Genomic DNA, 21,553 nt, shown 5'->3' on the forward strand with positions numbered 1-21,553 from the left:
ATGTGCTGTGAGATTTTTCCAATGTAAAATGGGCGACTCGCTGCAACATCAAAGGTTTCATCAATGTCATTTATAGGTCTAAACTTACGAGGTTTTGCTCTGTTTGTATTATTATTATTATTTATATAGATATTTTTGCTGTTCGGCGACACTATATGTATCAAAAATCAATGGAAACATGATATGACTTTACCATGGATAAACTGACCAACCAATATTTATTTTACACCTTACTCATTTAAAGTAAGTGTTGTAATAAGATATTTTAGAGCAGGAAAATTTGTTTAGATTGGAAAAACTAAACTCTGGGCTATAGCAACTGGGCACAACAGAGTCATCAGTGCAAACGCATGTCTTATCTTGACTGGAACCCTTGGGAGCATCTTTCCTGAGAACAAAGTGAAGAGAAAACATGGCAATTCAGGAGCGGTACTCAAAGTATACGGCACATCAGACAGGGGAAAGAACAGAAATCCAACACACTGAAAGATGCATTTCCTTATTACCAGGAATCAATAGATTAGTCAGGGAGGGGGGAATGTGGTAGTCACATGCTCTTGTGGGTTACCTCCTCATATGAACCCTTGTTTATGCAAATTTGATTTTTAAGATCTTTCTGTACCAGTCAGCACAGTACTCCATCTTTGGCATTGGAGTACCCGAGCAATACATGTACTACAAGTCTGGAAACATTTTTGTTGGTTGATTCGTTTCAGACTGGGGTATTATGTAACGCAGAGGGCAATGAATAAAAGTGCTAATGAATGGATGCTATCTTTGCCTTTGCTTTTACCACCAACTACGCAACAAACACATTAAAAGTGAACCGTTGATGTGATCTTGTTGATTATGTTGGCTCAACAAGTACATGAGTATAGTATATGTCAATTGCGTTAAATGCAATTGTTCAGTTGTGTTAATGCAATTGCTGGGGGCTGTGTCTCACACAGTCACCACAAGAGGGAAGTACTTTGTCAATGAGACAATGGTTGTGTTTGTGCAACGACTGGCCTCTTTCTCAGCTCGCTCTGGGTGGGTTACCAGTACCACCGATGCACGCATGGTTGAAGGGAGAGGAAAGCGGACAGCTTGATCCAGCCTGTGGGATGCAGCCGCAGAGGTAAGGATCCTCATCTCCTCACTGTTACGGAAGAAAATGACTTCATTCTGTCAGAATATCCTAAATAAAGGGTCTTGCAGAGAGAGGTTGTCTAGGGGTGAGGCAGCCCTCTGTGTTTTGCCAGGGTCACTTCTCTGTGTGTGCGTGTGTGAATAGAGCCTGGTTGAAAGAAAGTTTCACTGAAAGGCTCGGGGAAAAGCATGTGCAGAATGTGGCTGGCAGTTGGCAATGAAAACAAATGAGTGGGGGCAAAAGATGAAAAAAATGCAAAAAGATATGCTGTAATGATGAAGCTATCCTAATCCTCGCCTGAGAAATAGTTTCCTGTCGTAAGAGTAAAGCTATAGTGAAGCTTAATGGTGTCAAAAATAGTGGCAGAGTAAAGGTGGAGATTAAGTCAGGTTAATTAGAGAGATGAGTAAAGAGGAAGTCGGGGATGAGTGTTTTAAATAAAGCGAAAGATCTGTGAAGTTTTGCAAAGTTTCCGACAAAACTCATCCTGTTATATAACCTCGACACCTTTAGGCCTACTTTATATATAATTCATAAAAATACTTATGTGTGGCAACAGGATAATGTGTTTTTATTTTGTTTCCAGTGCTTTATCAAAATACTTTTTTTCTGTGTTAGAAGAAAGTTTAGAGAGAGCACTCCCATTTTTTTTTTGTCTTAGTACTGTTATGTATATATTTTTTATTAGTCTTGAGAATGATTCCATAAAGATTTTGATCTCATGCAATCCCTTTTCCTGTATGTGTTTTCTATTCAAGGCAGAAGAAGAGAGTTTCTGCAATGTGGTGAGGGAGAGCAAAAACAGCAGAGGGGCTGGCCTTGGTACAGATCCACCATTGCTGGTTTGGGCCAGAACAGGGAAAAAAAGGCGTCCACCAGTGGGAGGAAAAAGAGCAATCCACTGGTGACACACTCAAAGACTGCATTAGTGGGAAGGACGAAGGGTGAGCCGACCATTTGAAGCTCAGTGCCAAATTGTGGAAGGCAAGAGGAAGAAGAGGAGGAAGTAGGCAGAGGACAACAAAGGGAGTTGAGGGCCAAGAGCCCAAACGCAAACAGGATGACGGAGAACAAAATAAGGTAATCTTTGTTTTGCCAAACATTCCATCTGCTGTTACTCCAGTCACCTGGCTAAACACTACAGAATAAATTGGTCTGACCCTAGAAATCGGTTTGACTTTAATCCTCTAAAGACGGATTTGTTTCCACTTTATTTATTTGCATTCCCTTTAAGCATGTTGATTCCATGATACTGTTTAAAGTCAACCACTGAGACATCTGAGTAGTTATTCAGCCATGCGTGGTGCTTGTGTTGACAGCTGCATGTCGTACATGTCTGTGTCCATGCATGTGTCCAATGTGTGTTGATTCCGTTGCAGTCTCCCAGCTAAGCTGATTAATGGGGGTGTGGCAGGCCTGGTTGGTGTGACATGTGTATTTCCTATCGATCTGGCCAAAACCCGCCTACAGAACCAACAGGGCGCTCAGGTTTACAAAGGAATGTGAGTATGGTTTCCAGAGCAAATCAAACAAATATCAGTTTCCAGCACAACTGCATTGTATCACTCTATTAAATTAGCAACTCGGCTAAACAACAAACCGCATTGTTAGATGGATCACAAAGAATCTAATTGAGAGGAGACTTGCAAAGATAAATGTCTCATCCCATTTTTTTTTTAGTGCTTGAGAAAGTCCCATGGAAAATCAGGATCATAACTAGCTGCATGTTTTGTTTTTATGTAACTCGACTCACTTATTATAAACATTTGTTTTAGTGGTAGAATATGTTTAAAAAGCAAAAATACATGATGTGGATAAATGTGTCAGCGTCCTTATAAGACCCTGAATTTTCTGTGGGGTGGGCAGCCTTGTGATGGTGGGTGTGACTATCCTGTGCTCAGAAGCACAAGATCCAGACCGCAGTTTTCCACAGTGACTCAGAGATGGAAAACTACCCAGAATGGCTTAACTCCCTTTCAAGGCCCAAGAATCAAAGTTGGATTGTGTGCTACCAGTTCAACATTAATCAACATACTAAATCTTTAGCCGTTTATACGATCTAAATTAGCAGCTGCTTGACAAAAGTCATTATTTGGCCAAGTCAGATGTAACTTCCCTCATTCTGGTGGTATAGTTTGACCTTTGGGGCATATCTAAATGGCAGTTGACCTCCAAATTAGGGCCACAGTAGTGAGCTTTACAATCCAACTGAGGCAATGTTATTTCTCTTTGGTCATATCAGGTGGGACTGTCTGGCTAAGACAATTCGCTCAGAAGGATATTTTGGATGCTACAGAGGTATTTTTTGCCTTACTAATGCCTGACACAAAGAAATATACAAGTTTGACTGTTTATTGTGACATTGCAAAGCATGGTAGTAGCCATCAGATAACGGTTCATCATATTTTTGGAGGATGGAAGTGTTTGTCTCTCATTAGCGTGCTTGCCTCCACCAGGCGCAGCAGTCAACCTCACTCTTGTCACACCGGAAAAAGCAATCAAACTGGCAGCTAACGATGCCTTTAGACAAAAACTCTCCAGAGACGGGTAAGCTTTCAAAACATCCATTTGAATACTAAGTTTATTTGCTATCTAGGATTCCATGAGGTGTGTAAATATTTGGACAATGTTGTGGTTTTGCAATTGTCTTATCAGAATGTGTTCCAAGCAATAGCTCTAAGATGTTTCTAAGAATTAACCATTTAGGATAATCTTGATCATTGATTTTGTCATCCACTCATGGCATGAATTTTGATTAAAAACACAAAGATAAGGCTAATTGTTGGAGTTGAAATTTCCCCATATTTGACAGGTTGCCAGGTGTCAATGGCAAACCCTGCATTTAACACCCAGTGCTCTACTTTGGTGACTGGTGTGAATCTGGCGGGGTGCGAAGATTACACCAAATGTTGGTAATTTGGCAGACAAGCGTAGGATGTGCGCAAAAAAAGGAGTGCTGCGATGCTGTGGTCACAATTAAAATCGATCAAAGCAACTGCTTTCCTCCTGTTGGGTTTTTGGTCCACAATTTAGGGAGCGCGCTATCTGCGCCTCACGGCAAAAGCCTTTGCCAATCACCTGTTATCCAATTTACTCACTGCGTTTGATTTCTTCAGATTTAGGAAAATGCTAAGACACTGAAGCAGAAATTAGACTTACACAGGTTGAGTTCAATCACAATTCTTGTTAAGAAAGCTCTGTTTTCAGGAAAGTACAATACAGCGCTGGGCCTTTCGTGCGACCATGCTCAAGAGCAGAAAGTCTCCATTCAGAAAAGGCAACGTTCAAGGTTCTTTGGTCAGCTTATATTCAGTTGCACATGCCGGTGTGGGCCGAGTTTGATGGGTGATGAGTCTTTGTGGTGGGGCAAGTTTGCAGGAGAGTTTGATTCAATGGGAGTGGGTGCTGGTTCGGTGGGGTTGGGTGCTGATTATGGGCGATTCGATGTGTGTGGGGGCTGTTGTTTTCCTTTCCGCCTTTCAGCCTTGACGATCATCTTTGGCCGGGTTCTTGGCTGTCTCCCTCTGGTTTTATCTCCAAGTGACCTTCCTGTAAACATTCTCCTCCATTCTTGCACATACACTGTCGCACCTCATCCATTCATCATTCTTTCAATTTTGTCATTTCGTACGGAATTATGTGAGCTTTTGGCTGTGACATCATCAATTTATTAATGTTCCCTGACTATGCAAAGTTTGTACTCACCACTTACCATGTTTTTGTTTGTTTGTCCTTTGATACTCCATGTACTTGCTTACGTCATCATATTCTTAGTTTAATCATGCTTCCAACCATATGTTTTCTTTGTTAGGCAAAATATTTCCCTCTGTCCTGAACGTTCAGTATTAATCGAAAACTGGCGTCTAGCATTAGTCAAAACATAAGATATAATCAAGTACTGAACATTTTTAGACGACTTCGGCAGTGTCCGTGATTTAGAAAATCATCAGGCATGCATTAAACAGTTCCATTAAGGGTCATTAAGCTATTCAGGCAATATATAAAAAAAACAGTTATTTCAAAGTGCTCAGAAATACATATCAGATCATAAAGTTATAAAAACCTTTGTCATTACCCCCTATCAAAAATGTCTAGTTATGTCTTCTTTATTGATTTGGCGTGTAGGTATAATTATATGTTTAAAATGTTTCTTTTATTGATTTAATATGTGAATATATGTACTTGTCTGCTTATGCACTTTATTCAATGAGGTTTGAGCGTATCTGTTTTTGTAGCTAGCCAGGACTTTGTATTTCGAACCCATTCCTTCACTCCCTAAAGGCAGCATACTAGTTCAGAATCTGTCTGTGCCCTGCATTAGATCAACTGCGCCACATGATCTGAATAGGCCTAAGTTTAGAATGTATTTCTGCCACCAAATTGTCACTCCACCAGGCGCATCTCAAAATGCTGGAAGTAGCGGGAGGCCCTGCTTGGTGGAAAAGGTCTGCCAACTTAGCAAATATGCACAGTGAGCCTTGTGCCTGTATAAAAGTCAAGAGATGTTAGCATTTGCCCATGTGCTGTCTACAAAAATGCTCCCTAGTGGGAGGTAAATAAACCCCAGATATTTGGTGATTCAATAATAATAATAAGAAGAAATGCCTGCCATACAATAATGTTTGTTGTCTTGTTTTGTCATTAGCCATTTGCCCCTTTGGGGGGAAGTTCTGGCAGGGTGTGGGGCCGGGACATGTCAAGTGGTGGTCACGACTCCCATGGAAATGCTCAAAATCCAACTACAAGATGCAGGGAGGCTGGGTGAGATTTATTTCATGTTGAATTCTAACTAATATAGCCAATAAAACGCAAACATTTCTTTTCACTAAGAAAATGACTTACCGTGTCGAGGACGTAAGTTCACAAAATATTTTTTTCTGATCAGCTGCCCAGAGGAAAGTCACACCAGCTCAGGCAACTGCTCCTGGTTCTGCTCCATCATTAGTGGCACCCCAGCCGCCCCGGCCCAGTCCTGCCCTACGGACATCTGCCACCAGCATCACAGCGGAGCTGCTGAGGACCCGAGGTCTTGCGGGCCTGTACAGGGGAGCGGGAGCCACCTTAATGAGGTTCTGCACACACAGGCCACTATATGCTCGTGCAAAATCAACTCAATTGAACTCAATCAGATTATTTGTGATCACAGTTATCATAAATAAGGAATTCCTCCCAAAGTGAGGTCGTTTAAGTGTGGTGAAAACCTCATACAAAGTGTTGCTCTGAATACAAGTACACATCAGGGGATTCAAGAGTTTTTGACTGTTATAGTCAACTTGCATTGGGGTTGAGGGGGCGGCAGTAAAAAGAAGCTTCCTGTATGTGGCACTGAAATAAACATTGCCTCATCCTATTTGACTGCACTAAAACAATCGTTAAAATGTCTGAGTTGGCCTTAATTGGCGGACGTCTGTGCTCTGATTTTATTATGTAAGGGCGAAGGAATTTACACCCAATGGATCTCATAAAAATGTGTCTATTGTTTCTACCACCATTCAACACCCTCATTATTCTGATTGGTGCATTGTGGATTACGTAACTAGACTACAATGTTTGTTGTACAGCAATTCCTGTCACCTCTAATCAACACTGATCAATAGATTCTCCAGCTATGTCTGGTTGCTATGTTACAAAGGGAAAGGCCACAGATCTTTTCTCACACCATTCTTCTCGTACGCGAGCTATACTTTACCTTAACACTTACCAAAATGTATTTTTTAGGGATGTCCCTTTCTCAATGATCTACTTCCCATTGTTTGCCAACCTGAATGCACTGGGGAGGGAAAAACACGGAAGTCCGGGAGAGGTGCAGGCAAAGGCTCCTTTCTGGCAGTCCTTTGTGGCGGGATGCGGCGCAGGCTCAGTGGCAGCTGTGGCTGTCACACCGCTGGATGGTGAGTGGAGAACTGATTGTAGAGAAGCGAGTTAGTGATTCAACTCGTAACAGCCCATTATAGAAGATAAGATTAAACATCGACATATCTGGATTTTATAGCACAGAGTGGTATTTTACAGTAAATGCAATCCTGGTCAATTGACAATTTTAAATGGTAACAGCACGGTACATAATCAACTATCTAAATCAATACATCTTGACAAATGCTGTACTAGGTACGCTGACATAATCTAATCAGTTTTTAGGGTCAGTACTACAGTGATAGTCGGAAGTAGTAACACATCTTTGATTTTGCCAACCGTACAGTGATAAAAACTCGACTGCAAACACTGCAAAAAGGTGAAGGGGAGGACACCTACAGAGGAATTGTAGACTGCACACGGTAAATATTTTACAATTGGATAGTAACTCTGTAGTGTATTGCTCGCCATTATTGATCACATGTATTTTTTGTAGGCGCGTAATGAGGCGAGAGGGACCCTCAGCATTCCTGAAAGGTGCAGCATGCCGCGCATTGGTCATTGCCCCCCTTTTTGGCATTGCGCAAGGTGTCTACTTTCTGGGTGTTGGGGAAGCAGTATTGGGATTTATGGAATAAAACAATCGTCAGTGGGTCGTGTTGTATCTGCACAATTCATTTTGCGCAGTCAATCTGGAGTACACTCATGAAGGCCCCAATGTACGTACGTGTGGACCCAGCAGCTCACACTCTTCTATGTTATCTGGGCTTGCAAGGTGCAGGCAACAGGGTCTTGTGTAATGTGTGTGCTGTGCCGAAGGCATTTTGAGTTTACGTCCGGAGTTATCCCTTCACCTAAAAGAGATCATCGTCTGGTTGCGAAGAAAAAGTTGCATGTCAATCAGGCTGCTGCTAACCATTTGCTTGGTTCCAAATCATTTCAAGTGGTCTCATTGCATGATCCTCAACCTCACAGATTAAAAAATTGGATCTTCTTTACTTGCCCCGTTATGATTTCTTCCCACTCAGTCTGTGTGGTCTGAGTTGTAACCTTGGATTCCCTATACCTGGATTGGGAAATGCTCCCTGTCAGTAGGTCCTTTGTTAATCTGACGGTAATGACTTAATCCCTGCATTAGTGTAAAATATACACACGCAGTTCACTTCCGGCCTAAAAGCGACACACTCTTGGGCTACTGCACTTAAACCATGCTGATGCTTCCTTCTGAACAGGTTTAAAATAAACCCAAAATAATGGGACCAAAACCTACTTCTAACAAATTTAAAAAAGAAAAAAAGGAAATTAAAATGAAAGCCTTATTATTGTTCTTTGTTAAAATAAAATAAAAAACAAGAAATGGTCTTGAATTTTCTAATTTGTGCTGTTCAGTATTCATTTTGTAAAACAAAACACTTAGGCACTTAAATAATTATTTTTAAAAAGTATTTTAAACGCAATGCTGTAGTTTGTATAACTAGGCAAGAATTTTCGCATAGCAAAATTCTGTGTAAAGTTTGTTTACAACTTGTAAATAAAGATACACACAGACAGCTTTGTTGTACTCATTTATTGTTTGGTTGTATACAGTTGTATACATTGTAATACTGTTCATTTCTCTTGAAGCAAAACAATTACACACAAATGGCTGAGACAAATTTAAATCTGTTCCATTATAAAATTAAGGCACTTGAGGAAATATACTAGTTGTCAGAAGTAGTATGCAACACAGTGTTGATCTACACGTGTGTAAATGCTGCGCCCGTCGCATGCGCTATTAATCTGTGAATTTGCGGTTGGGGTTGGCTCCAAATAAGGACACTCTGATTTCAGGCATCATCTGTTTGGAGGAAAAGGAACAAATCACACATAACTAGTCCAATATTTATTTGAATAATAAATATAATTAGACCAACATAATCGAATGCTCCCATGCAACGTTTTTTTTTTTTTTTTCCCTTTGAATGAAATATTCTGAGCCAGTTTGCCTTGAGGGGTCCCACCCGCTATTTTGACATTTTGTGGAGTGGAGCGCCCTCTCCTGACCAGATCTTAGAATAACTCTTGGTGATTTATTTTCAAGTTTTCCATGTTAACATACATGGCGTTCTTTACCTGTTGTGCTAGAAGTTCTAGTCTGTTCTCCAAAGTGTTGGATACTTTTATCTTGCCATTGTTGTTATACACCTCCACTCCCCCACAGCTGTGAAAACAATCATTCATGTGTCCCAAAAATTAAAAACAAGATTAATGAAAATTGTATTCACTATTTTAAAATGAAAGTGTATTATTTGAAATGTAGAATAACTATGATTGTATTTAGAATTTTCTTACATGCTTGATGGTAGAAAATGGTCCATGTCAATTTTGACTACAATGTGTTTTTTCACAGCCTCTTTGAAGATGGGGATGTTCTTATTCACAGCAGCCTACCAACAAAGCGCAAACACATGCAGCACTTACTAAAAACATTTGTGACTCCGCTTCCTTCCTCGGACTTTTCCACCTCACCTGAACCATCTCCACATCCTGCTGTCGACACCGAATGATAACTTTCTCTTCCAGCAGTTGGTAGAAACCCTACATAGTAGAGGAATAAACTCAAAAAAAGCCACCCAGTTTACTAATGCAACAACAGTTGCAATGTTTCCATGCCTGTACCTGTAGGCCATATGTATTGGCACTTTAATCGACAAAGTTACGCAATTCAATTTGCCTGCACGTCTATAGCAGTGTGATGACATGACAATCATACTCGTGTGCACGTTCTGATCAAGATACAATCAAGGGAAACCTGTCAGCAGCAGCCCGTGAACAAAATTATGGTTTGTTAAAGTAATCTCCAGAATGAGAGTGGCATCTTAACTACACAACAAATTAATGTTTCTTTTGCTTCACCCATTTTTTTTTACCTGAAGCACAAGACCCTCTAGCAATGCGGAGTATCTGGCAGAATCCTGAGCAATCGCTGCAAGCTTTTGTCGAGCTTCGAACAACATGTCCTGTGTCACATTGGGGCGTGGGATAGAAACATTTCAAATGAAATCCAAGAAATATTACGCTGATTGATTTTCGGTGCAAGACAAAGGGATATTTAAATATTGTGATATTTGCGAAACAGCATGACCGCTTACCGCTATCATGTCATCACGGGTCTTCAGCACTTTCAGCCTTGCTTGATTCATCAGGTTGGACATCTGGCTGTGGTTCATGGGAAGAAAGGTCACAGATTACTTCAGCGCACTGAAGAGGACAAGACCTTCACCATTCACCATTGTAATCAATGACTAAACAGCTCTGATCTTAAAAGTCTAGAAGAGGTCAAGTTTAATCATAATCCAAATTTCCCATGGAAAAGATCTCATGCTAGGAATTGAAAAGCTATTCGGATGGGATATGAGAGAAATCCATAATAGAAAGTTGCCAAATTTGCAGTATGTCTTAGATTCACATGAATCCCGATTTGACATTAGAGCATGAGTAGTCTGTATATAAATGAGTAACTTTAGTTATAATGGTATGAGATTGGACAGAGGCATATTAAGTCAGGAGTGCCCAACCAGTTGACTGCGGTCGACCTTTCACCAAATGTCAGAGGGGACTGGCTCCAGCTCCCTGCATGTCACCCTGAACAGCTAAAGTGAAGTGACCCTGAATAGGTAAAGTGACAATGTAAAAAAGGGATGTCTAGATGAATAACTTAAAGACAGAGAATACAAAATGTGCCCAATTAGACAAAAAAACAAAAATCAAAACCAGGGTTGTTGTTTCAGTTCTTGAGACCTCCCCTTAAAAGAAACTCACATTTTTTTATGCTGTTCAATCTGCTTTTCCTTTTTCTCATAGTATTCCATTATTTTCACCCTTTGCGTTTGGACCAAACGACCTTTTTCGATGTTGAACTCTTCCTCAGCCTGCAATCATAGAGCATAATAATAATAATGTCATTTTAGCAGTACATAAACATACAAATGTATTAATTGTGTGTGTGTGTGTGTGTGTGTTTGTGTGTGGGAGGCACCTACTCTGGCGTCAATTTCTTCAACCTTTTCATTGGCCTCTTGCTCAATGAAGGCCATCATGTGCTTGATCTGTCACAACAGACATCCAAAGATCTGTCAGATTCAAAGTCTCGACTGATGGAACTTTTAAAGGCTTTTTTCTCAAGGAAAATTTAAAATGAGAAACGTTATTTAGCACGATCATTTGGCAGCGTTAACGGCAGTTCAACGTTTTTACCGTTCATCAAACTTTTAGCTACTGTTAGTTTAGTATCTGATTATGATAGTTACCTGTTTTTGGACGTCCGCATCGGTGAGGGCCATTTTTGTTGTTAGTAAAATTAATGTTTACCCAAAAACAGTTTATAAAACGAGATTTGACGGCAACTTGTGAGATCTCGTTTGCACGACAGTATAACTTAGTGCTTCCGCTCGCAACACACTAAGTTGGGCGAAAATAAGTTATGACAAGAGTTCCGATTTTGTGTTTCAAAATAAAACAATTGGTTTGATTGTGTCTTAAGAAAGCATTAAAAAGTACGATTCAACAAAGTATAACACATTGTTTTTTCCCAATGCAATAAACAATTACGAGTGCATAATTAAAATAATACTTCCCCTGAAACTTGTGATTGTACGTTAAAAAAATTAATTCACTCATGGTTTTTGTATGAAGGCTGAACAAGAACTATTGGTATTCCACTTTTGCTAGCTTATGATTGTTCTTAACGCACACTGCCTTTTTGACGGTAAGGGCTCCCCTGTCGTGCAAAGATATCCTGCACGAGTGTTGCATAGTTCCCCTTCGGCCTCTCGTTTGTCAGTATCTGGCTGCCTTTATTCAAGGACGGTAGGTGTGTCCTTCATTGGGCTTCATTTCACTCAAAGTCAGGGTTGACGTTGCAGAAATAGCAATCGAAAACGCTGCGCTATCGAAACGTATTATTTTTTGTGGCTGTTGTGCGTGGTGGTTTGAAGATGACCTGTCGAACTAAGAATCTACTTTTCCCACTATTAAAAACACGTGTCTGATTTGCCATTGAAAATATTCATAACCACTGTCTGTCATCTTAATAGAGTTTGGCTGTACTTTGACTATAATTAGCATTTATGCATATTGCTAAATCTCAGTCATCTCAACAGTGCTCTATGACACATGGGCAAGTGGCATTATAAATGCCAAAATATATTTATTTATTCCTGCTGTGAGACACTCTTAAGCGTTGTTTTAGGACTAAATACACAAACTTCAATACTGATTTGCATTTAGTATGATGTGAATGGGTGTTTCTAATCATACTTGTGCTACCTCCAAAACTCTGCTGCCTCTTTCTCAATTCAGGTGGAGCGTCCTGCAGCAACATATGTGCCCAGGAGTGTGACACAACTTTTCATCCATGGCTACCTCATACTCCCCCCCTCCTTCTGCCTCGATCGCCGCCACTGTGCCTACAAATTTCCATTATGAAACCAAGTACATAGTGCTCACCTACCTGGGACGGCTGCCTGCAGGTCGACGGCACTCTGCACTCATTTCAGTTGAAGGTGAGCAAAAACAAGTCAAGTGTCCCAGTATAGCTATTCCGCGAACGATAATATGCCAAAATTGCAGCCTAGAGTATATTCCAATGCCGATATCTATCTAATATGGCATTGGCAGGGGGGATGCCTGCTTTTATTTATCATTTGTCCTTATTAGTCATTTGTCAAAATGTGCACACTATTCATTCCCTTTATAGTACACTATTAACGCCAATTTGTACGGGGGTCTAAATGTTCAAAAGAAAAATGCAGAGCACTCAAAATTATACACAGCACACTTGGGAAAGGAGTGAGCATCAACAGGTTAACCACAATACATTTCCAGCATGAGTTTTTAAAATTCATACATTGTCAGAGTTCTTAATGCTTGACTTTTTGTAAACATCTGTTATCCTTCTTAGAATATATTTATTTTTGTTTGTCATAATATAATACAGTAGTTATTGAAATATTCTTATAAAATGCTGATGTGGTAAAGTTGCACAGTAAGCAAAACTTTTGGCCATGACTGATTACATATGTATCAAATATGGAATGTGGTTACGTCCTGTGAGCTAAATTTAAAGATTGTTAGCATAACAAATGGATGATGAACACCACATACTCTCAAAAGTGAATTTACTACAGTGTCCTTGCTGATCAGTAAAATGACATCATACTCCTAAATTATGTTTAGGTTCTATAAATGGAGAGAAGCAGGATTAGAAAGTAAAATGAAAGTAACAGTGTGTTACATAAAATCTGCAAGTTATGTAAAAAAGTGAATTTTCTGTATTTCCCGTCTCCACTGATGTCGTGTGTTTGCTTGCTATAGGCGTGGCCGAGCTGATGAATGTCTGATCCCTGTTTTCCGCATGACCCGGTCCAATTTCTGACGGCTTGTCATGTGTAATCACGGCAGGATCACTCACACATTAATGGAGCCAAGCTGAATAGCTGGCCTTGTAACTGCAGGATTGAATGCTGAAACAGCACAGCAAAAAAAACAGCAGTGATTCTCTGGGTAGTCGTGTCCAAGCCACAGATAGAGACAATGTGTGGACAGTGGCCGCTTTTTGAAAACTGGTTGTATTCCCTCAGTTTAATTTTGCTGTTGCCAACAGTCAAGCTGCCTTTTTCTACAGAAACGCAGATGAATAATGCAAAAAAAAAAAAATCTACTTTATGAAATGCACGTATTTTATCTGTGATTTCTACATTGAAAGATTGTGCTCCGCGCCAGGTCGATGTTGAGTCAGTTGTTTTGTGTACCTTGCGTGATTCATCATGCCCTCAGCTGCGTAGACTGAACCTTATAAATATTTCACTCAGGGCGTGAGCTCGGCATGCGTGTCGTGTCTGTATGCAATATGTGGACACATTTTTCAGCCACGTGTTGAAAAGAGAATGTCTTAATGTTGTGAAACCTAAGGCTGCAGCATTTAGAATGTTTACACACTAATTCGACCGTCCAAAAAGTAGTGCTGCTGTACGCAGATTTCTCTATTATTAGTGAAACACCGCTATTTTCAGGAACTGTAGAGGGACTTGTAAAGCCCCATTACTCCCGTTTGATTGGATTTAGAAAGTGTCCCCTCTTAGGGCCGAATAAATAATGGAACCAAAAGTAATCTATTCCTGAGTCAAGTGTTTGAGAGTCTTTATTAAAAACCTGTACCATTCCACTTTTTTGTGCTCGCGCCTGTCTGATTTAAGTGCTCACTGAGCCTGCAGTTATGATAGTATCTTAAAATGTTGAGGATTATTCAAATCTCCAGGTACTCGCTTTTTAACGGTGTATTACATGACCGAGAGAGAGTAGCCACAAGGTGGCGCAGTTCCCCGGCAAACTCTACACGAAGCATTTTGTTAAAGGTTGTCTATTTGGCTAACAATATGTTGCGTGTTTCAAATTTTATTTTCAACAGACTCAGAAAGCAGGAGCGCCAGCATTGTTAAAGAGCAGGTAGAAAAAGAGCTGAGACAACTTGAAGATGAAATTGAGGCTTGTAAGTCACTCACTGACTGACACAAATAGTCACTCAACCTGTTGCTTTCTTGGCTTGTTTGCAAACCTGACTTCTTTTTGAATTCTCAGCCTTTTCCAGCACAGGGTTTGACCGTGGCACGTCCTTGGTGTTCAGTCCAGTCAACCCTGAGACGTCAATTGAAGACTGTCTCGCTGAGCTCGGAGATCGTCTAGTTGGAGAGCTGGACGCTCAACTGAGAGGAGCTGTCCACGCACTTCTCGCGGGGTCCGTTTGTTACTATGGCAACTTGTAAAAGCACCGTTTAACATTTGTGGGACAAGGACATTTCATTTTATTTAAAAGTCAAATCGAGTAGTTGTTGTTTCAAATGGGCATTTAGCTTTGGGGAAAATTGACCGTCACTAATCAATAAATGTCGGACTGCCTCTACAGCCCGGTAGAGACTTGATCAACCGAATTCTTAATAACATACTATTGAATTAATTTATTAATTTGATCGCTTTAAACTGTTTTAATGTACTTAATATTGCACGTGAGATTGTTATTTAAATATATTCTTGAATGTCTTAAGAAATTGCAAAACCAAAATAGTACATGTCAGACAGTTTTTAGGCAGACATTCCCATCAACTGAGAAAACTCAATTTACTTCACAGTCCAGCCAGCTTTATCAATAATATTCATTTATGTAAATTAAATCTGGATTAAAAGAAATCCCTTTTATATGTCATGACTCCACGTCTGTGTTTAAGGCCTCTCGTGTTTGAGAGATTCCGAGATACAACACTGGACCTGTTAACACACACACAGGGAGGATGGAGCAAGGTGAGCTTTAATTCTATCGAACACCTTTTTATTTATTTATTTGTTTTTTGAAAATCAAAGTGAACCCCATTATTTTGGGGTTTGCAGCATTGCTTGCTGATGTAGTTTCAATGTATATTCTTCTTCTTTGTTTTGACCCTTTCTTGGCGGCTTTAATCCAGCCGATATTTCCTCTGTTTCTTCCTCTTGTACTGCTCTCCCTTATTACAACTTTCTCCACTTCCCCTATATCTCTCGACCATTTAACTTCCTCTATTTCACTTGCTCCTACTTATTTTTGTACATCCTCTCTCCTTCCGCTCGGCTACTATTTCGTTTTCCTTGTTGCTGATTTACTACTTCCTGTCTGTATCCCAGGTGCTTGTGCCTTTGGTGCTGCTTCAGGCTTTGCAAAGTGAAAAAGAGCACAATGTTTCAACCCTGCTTCATCTCGGAGTGCGCTTCTTGGAGGAGGCTCAGGGAGAATACATCAGCCAGCAAGGGGGATACGTAAGTGCGATACATTTCCACTCACTGCATTCCGAGCTTCAAATGAGTGTTTATGTTTTTTAAAATTGCACCCGTACGGGTCGATAAATATCCATGCATTCATTAAGACAAAAAAAAAAAAGTCTCACCGCAAGCTCAAGTTATCCCAGACAATAGAGTGAAGAATAACGATCAGAATTTATAATTATATTTATTAAAGCAAAAAAGGGTATTGCCGGTGTCAGGTGGAAATCCTCCATTTCCAAAACGGGCCCAGCCCTGTTCAGCTATTTCTAACCCTTTAAATGAACAGAGGAGGGCGTCAGTGAGCCACTTTCATAGATCCAGTTTCACATTTTTCAGGTTCAACTGGTTAACAAGACTCAAAAATATAAATTCTATTACATAAGTATACTTAAGTACTATTGTACATACATAGGAATATAAATTTATGACCTACAATCTTGTGCTACTCTTGAGTTAATGTTCTGATTGATTTGCCCTGAGCAGAGAAGAGATGCAAATATTTACCTGCCCAATAGTTTACAACATTCTGCTGTTTGTAGTCATGAGTTGTAATGTCTCTCAGTAGTTACACTGTTACAGGATTTAGGGGGAAAAAATGTGTTTCCACAGGCACTCTACAATTAATAAAGATTTGAATATCCTGCAAGTCATTTTAATACACAGAGAAATTGCTTCTCAATTTCTTCAACTACTGTAGTGTCGCAATAGGAACACCGGCCTTTGTGATATCAGTGAGTTTCTTATAATCCATCATAGTTCACTAAAACATTAGGTCACAAATCATCCATATGAACAAGGTCAAGCTGACGTAAATGTTGCGTCATGAGATTTGACATATTAACCACGGCTTTAGTCCATATTACTACATATATATATATATTGATTTATTTTTTTAACGCAACCGAATAAGAACACAGTGTGCTCGTTCTGTACAAGGCTACATTCTTGCCCCAGCGTTATGTCATAGGGGATGAACAGATGATGTGCTGGGGCAGGATCAGCAACGGAGGGGTGAAGAGAAAGGAGGCGGCTGCCTGTGTACAGGCTTGATCATTGGAAGGGGAGGGAAAGTAGCTTGGTGGCAGCAAGAGTAACGTCGAGCTTGTCCTTGGCACTTTGCAGACTTTGCACTCAGGTAGGATGTACTTTCTCATTGCGTTATTCTATTATAGCTCCTGTAGTAGCATAAATCTTTGGAGCTCGGGTAGTATTTTCTGCCTTTGTCGTTATTCCGTTGGTGCTTCTGAATACAGAGATTAAAATGTTAGGTACTAAAAGATTTGGAGAATGACTGACTTTTAATAGTTTATATAGGAAAATTAGAAAAGAGTTAATAACGGCATAGACCACTTAAGCACTACACACGTTTCTTTCAGTGTCAATCTCCATAGCAAAAAATGGACATTATTGAATTTAATAAATCGCACGCTATATTTCACAGTTTTGTATTTCACACAAATTGGGCATACTTTTTATGGTACATTAAATGAAAAGCAAATCTGCCCTTATACAATCTTTGCGCAGGCGATTGAATGGTTCGGACGGAGTCGTTTGTTCAACATTTCCGAATACAATGCCGATTATTATGACCTGAATGTGGCGTATGCTTCATTTGGCCAGAACAAAACCAGTAGCCCCCAATAAACAGGACATAGCCAGGGGCACGCAAGAGGGGGGGAGGACATATTTGCGAAATGTTTATGAAGAGACTCGTGACCTTAAAGGTCGTCCAGCTAGCTTGTACTTTGTCCGCGATGTTGGTCTCAATGCTTGCAGTAGAAACTGCACATCGGCTATTTCACGGGACAGTCGGCTCGCATTTCGCCCAACTGCCTTTTGGAACCAAGTGTTGCTAGAACAAGAGTCTGTATGTAATGGGTTTGGCTCAGCCCTTGTCACGGCACGTTCCTCCCTCGTGCGACTGTACCCTCCTTATGTTATGTAAGAGCCAGCTCATGTGTGAAATATGTGCATCACCATGGCTTGACTTTGACACGAATCTGGAATAGAGCAGAGTGCCTGACTGGCCGCTCTAAAATAAAAATAGCTCTCACAACCCTGTGGAAGCATCATCAGAAGGGATTAAAATGGCCCACTTGTAATGCGTTTTTTTCTCCTCTACTTATCCTCTATTCAATGCAATAATTAAAATGATGTACTCATTATTACTCCCATGTAATATATTAGTGATCAGGTCCATACAATATTATCAATGGGTTTAGGAATGAAACTAATGTGAGTTCCAAAATGGGGACTGATGTTATTTTATGGCTGAATAGTATGGTATCACAGAAATGTCCCTCCACTGAGCAGGTTAATTTCCCTCATGTTGGCTTCTGTGTAACTCTGTGCTTCAGATGACCTTCACTTGTGAGGTAAAGGTGTCTTTTAAATGGGTGGAGAATGATGTGACGGAAGAATGACAAGAATGACAGACGTTGATATTGAAATGGATTTAGTAAAGTTGCTTGTTTTCTGGGTTCCTCATCTAGTTGTTCATTATTGCGTAAATCGTGGGTCAAGTATCAGCACACTTCTGTATATTCTGGTCCATTTTAACCAGTTTAATTGCTCAGTATAACTTTGTAAAGGTAAAAAGCATTGATTTAGGACTATTATTAAGCCCCCAATCAGATTGCTCTGACAACATCCCTTTGCTGCTCATAGCCACTACTGAGCACTGGAACGTCTTAGGTTGACATTGGTCAACCTTCAACTCCAAATTTTCCTTTAGGAAAGAAAAGCATGTCCATAATTGATATTTATGTATCTATTCCAGGTTTAATTTTCTTTCACCATTTTTAATTACTCCTACTCTCCCCTGATGCATTTTTGAACCTGCACGAAAGCCGAATGCAATACAAATTCCAGTATGGATTTTCTTTTTTCCAATGGATTTAACGCCACATGACAGCACTGTCCCCTCCAGATTAGTTGATGACGATGGATGATGTATCCTGATGGTGGACTCCCCCCCCCAAAGCACTCTCTCATGCAAATCAGCTTACAGCAAAAGCCAATGTTGGATAACGGTTGTGGCTATTAAATTTTAATCTAATTCCTGAATGGTGCAGCTGTTGTTGTTGTGGAGGGGGGGAATAAATAACCAAGCCATTTATGAATTATTGGTCAATCATTTTTAATTGTCAATCTTATCTTCAAACTGTCCTAAATGAGTCGCTCTGTCTTGAAGGTGTTCCCAGTAGGCAGAAAGCATGTCATGCAAATGAATAACTTAGGGCAAGTGTGTGACCTTTATAATGATTTGTTATCAAATGTAAATTCATTGTAACAAAGTTTTATTTGATGACATTGCGCTCACGGCTTTTGGCTTAGGCAGACGAACTGGTGTCATTCAGTTGTCGCACTAGATCATATGATATGTTTGGTTACGTAAGACAGGATGACGCAGCACAGGCATTCATGCTTGTACTGGCCAGTAGCTTTATTGCGCTAGGTGGCACGCAAAGCTAAGAAACAAAAACACAGTGCTGCAGGTGAATGACAGCACTTTTTAGCTTAGCGCAAATTAAAAGCACATTCGCAGATGAAACTATTAAATCAATAAGGCACCCTAAAAAGATGCAATTGGAAGATGTATACATAAACAGCGGGTGACGTTGAAGAATTGTTGTTTTTGCATGTATATTTTTTTCCCTAATTTTTCATCTTTGCGAAAAGGGCGCTTACAGGATGATTCAGTGCAGTTTTACACGATAAACATACTGTATTGAGAAATTCATACCTCTCTTTCCAGTAAATGAAATTGTGGATTTGTCAAGGTGGGTCATCGGTGTACCTTATGAAGTGTCCAGCCCACGAATGTCTGGATCCTTGACAATATTAATGGGTGCAATGAATGAAAAATGATACATTGGTTTGTGTGAGTGTCATTGATATGGTTTAACGGTTCACTTGCCTGACCTTTGAGCAGGCAGTGTGAGTTCAAGTCTCACTCTGTGATGCAAGGTTGTCCGTTATGTGTCCTGTGACTGACGTGACCGACCCAGAATGCACCATAGTCCGCCTTTTGCCCAAAATGTGCATCTGAAATGTACTTTACAGTTTGCTGCTGATCCCAAGTAGACTTGCATGTATTCTAGTTTGCTACTGTCCACAATATAAACTCAATACACTCTGTCCTCCGCAGGGGGAAATATTTGGCCTTAGTTCAGAAGACGAACGAGGCGTTGCCATCGCCGAAGACAGCAACGACATCTACATCCTGTCGGGGGAGCAAGCGCCCGACCGGCTGAGCCCGCAGTTGTCTCTGCTCTGTGCAGCAGACAGCAGCAGCGGGCACAGCTCCTGGCAGGCGGAGAGCTTACCCGTGTCGCTGGCCGGCCACGAGTCGTGGGCGCAGGTGTGCGCAATGGACCCCGAAGATATCAAGAGCCTGGACAGCAACGAGGGCGTAGCCCTGGCCGAAGAGCGCAGCGAAAACAATTCTTCCAACTCGGACATTGTCCATGTGGAGCGCGAGGAAGCCGAGTTGCTGGAGGAAGGAGGTGAAAGCGGTGCGATCGAGGAGAGCATGATGAGTGTGTTGGGTACAGAGAGTGAGCTAGCCCAGCTCAGAGAGGAAATTAGCAGCCAGATTCCTGTTGCTCCCGTGACCTTGGAGGAACCTGCCTCCCTGATTTCACTGGACGAGCCTGTAGTCATAGAAACACCTTTAAGCCTGTCTACAGAACCTTCCCTTATCTCTTTAGAACCAGAGCTTCCTCCTCCAGCCTCAGAGGTTGCTGCTCCTCCTCCACCTGAACCGCAACCTGTGGCCCCCTTACCTGCTCCTATAGTAGAACCAGCACCTGCACCAGAAAGCCCTACTGCTCCTGCTCCTGTGCCTGTAGAGGCTGCGCCCCCATCTCCGGCTAAGCAGGGCCAGACCGCAGAGCCCGAAGCCCCGTCTGAACCACAACTGGAGCCTGTAAGTGTGCCTCCCCAGTATGAACCAGAGGCCCCGAGCGAGCTCGATGTCCCACCAGCTGCAACCCCAGTACCAGAGACCCCCGCGCAGGCCGCTGCAGAAGAGCCCCCAGTGCCGGCAGATCCAACATCAGAGCTCCAGGTTCTGCTGTATGGTGGAGCTGCCTTGGTGCTCCTCACTGCTGTGATGGCGTATGGTGTCATAAACTATAGGAGGAAGTAGAATAGACTCCTTTCCTTCTCAGGGGATTAGATCACACATGAAAAGATGTGGTAGGAATCAATTAATTGAATAGACAAAAGATGCGTTTGCCATCGGTGGTCTATGGCTCCACTTCCCCTGATGTTTAAAACAATCATGGTTTGGGTTTTTGGTTTTTCTCCTTATCGTTTTGTGTGCCATCTGATTCCCTCTACACTTATTAAATTCTCCTAATGATTTGTACCACTAGCGTCACTGTTATGTGTAGTATTTTTAAATGAGTACAGTTCATACTCGTAAGATACTTTAGTCGATGCTTACATCGATCATTGAAAAAGCTGCAGCACATAAAAATGTTGTCTTTTTAAAAATAAACACATGGAAAATTCTTAATTTAGCAGACTTGTTGCTGTTCAGTTAACCTTGCCATATGAAAATCCACTTTAATATTCTGTTTTCCAAGCTGCTGTCTTTTATTTATGCATTTTTATTCAATACAGGTTTGATGTCACTGTGATGTAAACTGCAGAAAGTTTCCCTTTTGGGTGAACATTGAGTGGTGTCCAAAGCAGAAAAGTTAAACATAAAAAAGAATATCCATTGAGATT

The 21,553-nt window shown here is 40.9% G+C and overlaps 3 protein-coding genes across 3 annotated transcripts; 2 read left to right on the forward strand and 1 right to left on the reverse strand.

Moving 5' to 3' along the window:
• Window positions 1–987: 987 nt before the first annotated feature.
• Window positions 988–8,535, forward strand: slc25a18 (solute carrier family 25 member 18). The gene is made up of 10 exons (XM_061284323.1): window positions 988–1,120; window positions 1,891–2,212; window positions 2,512–2,634; window positions 3,375–3,430; window positions 3,589–3,679; window positions 5,778–5,893; window positions 6,018–6,201; window positions 6,851–7,023; window positions 7,332–7,407; window positions 7,482–8,535. Exons 2-10 carry the CDS (start codon window positions 2,193–2,195, stop codon window positions 7,621–7,623), a joined length of 981 nt encoding a protein of 326 aa, XP_061140307.1. The 5' UTR covers window positions 988–1,120; window positions 1,891–2,192; the 3' UTR covers window positions 7,624–8,535.
• Window positions 8,536–8,537: 2 nt separating this feature from the next.
• atp6v1e1a (ATPase H+ transporting V1 subunit E1a) lies at window positions 8,538–11,446 on the reverse strand. The gene is made up of 9 exons (XM_061284325.1): window positions 11,275–11,446; window positions 11,008–11,073; window positions 10,787–10,896; window positions 10,117–10,183; window positions 9,895–9,984; window positions 9,494–9,562; window positions 9,317–9,411; window positions 9,098–9,185; window positions 8,538–8,822 (listed from the first exon to the last, which is right to left on the reverse strand). Exons 1-9 carry the CDS (start codon window positions 11,305–11,307, stop codon window positions 8,760–8,762), a joined length of 681 nt encoding a protein of 226 aa, XP_061140309.1. The 5' UTR covers window positions 11,308–11,446; the 3' UTR covers window positions 8,538–8,759.
• Window positions 11,447–11,698: 252 nt separating this feature from the next.
• bcl2l13 (BCL2 like 13) lies at window positions 11,699–21,338 on the forward strand. Its single transcript, XM_061284321.1, has 7 exons — window positions 11,699–11,833; window positions 12,326–12,528; window positions 14,433–14,513; window positions 14,603–14,759; window positions 15,247–15,319; window positions 15,677–15,808; window positions 19,965–21,338. The coding sequence occupies exons 2-7, from the start codon at window positions 12,381–12,383 to the stop codon at window positions 20,964–20,966; spliced, it is 1,593 nt and encodes a 530-aa protein (XP_061140305.1). The 5' UTR covers window positions 11,699–11,833; window positions 12,326–12,380; the 3' UTR covers window positions 20,967–21,338.
• Window positions 21,339–21,553: the final 215 nt, after the last annotated feature.

The sequence above is a fragment of the Syngnathus typhle genome, linkage group LG7, assembly GCF_033458585.1.
Source record: "Syngnathus typhle isolate RoL2023-S1 ecotype Sweden linkage group LG7, RoL_Styp_1.0, whole genome shotgun sequence".
Lineage (NCBI taxonomy): Eukaryota > Metazoa > Chordata > Actinopteri > Syngnathiformes > Syngnathidae > Syngnathus > Syngnathus typhle.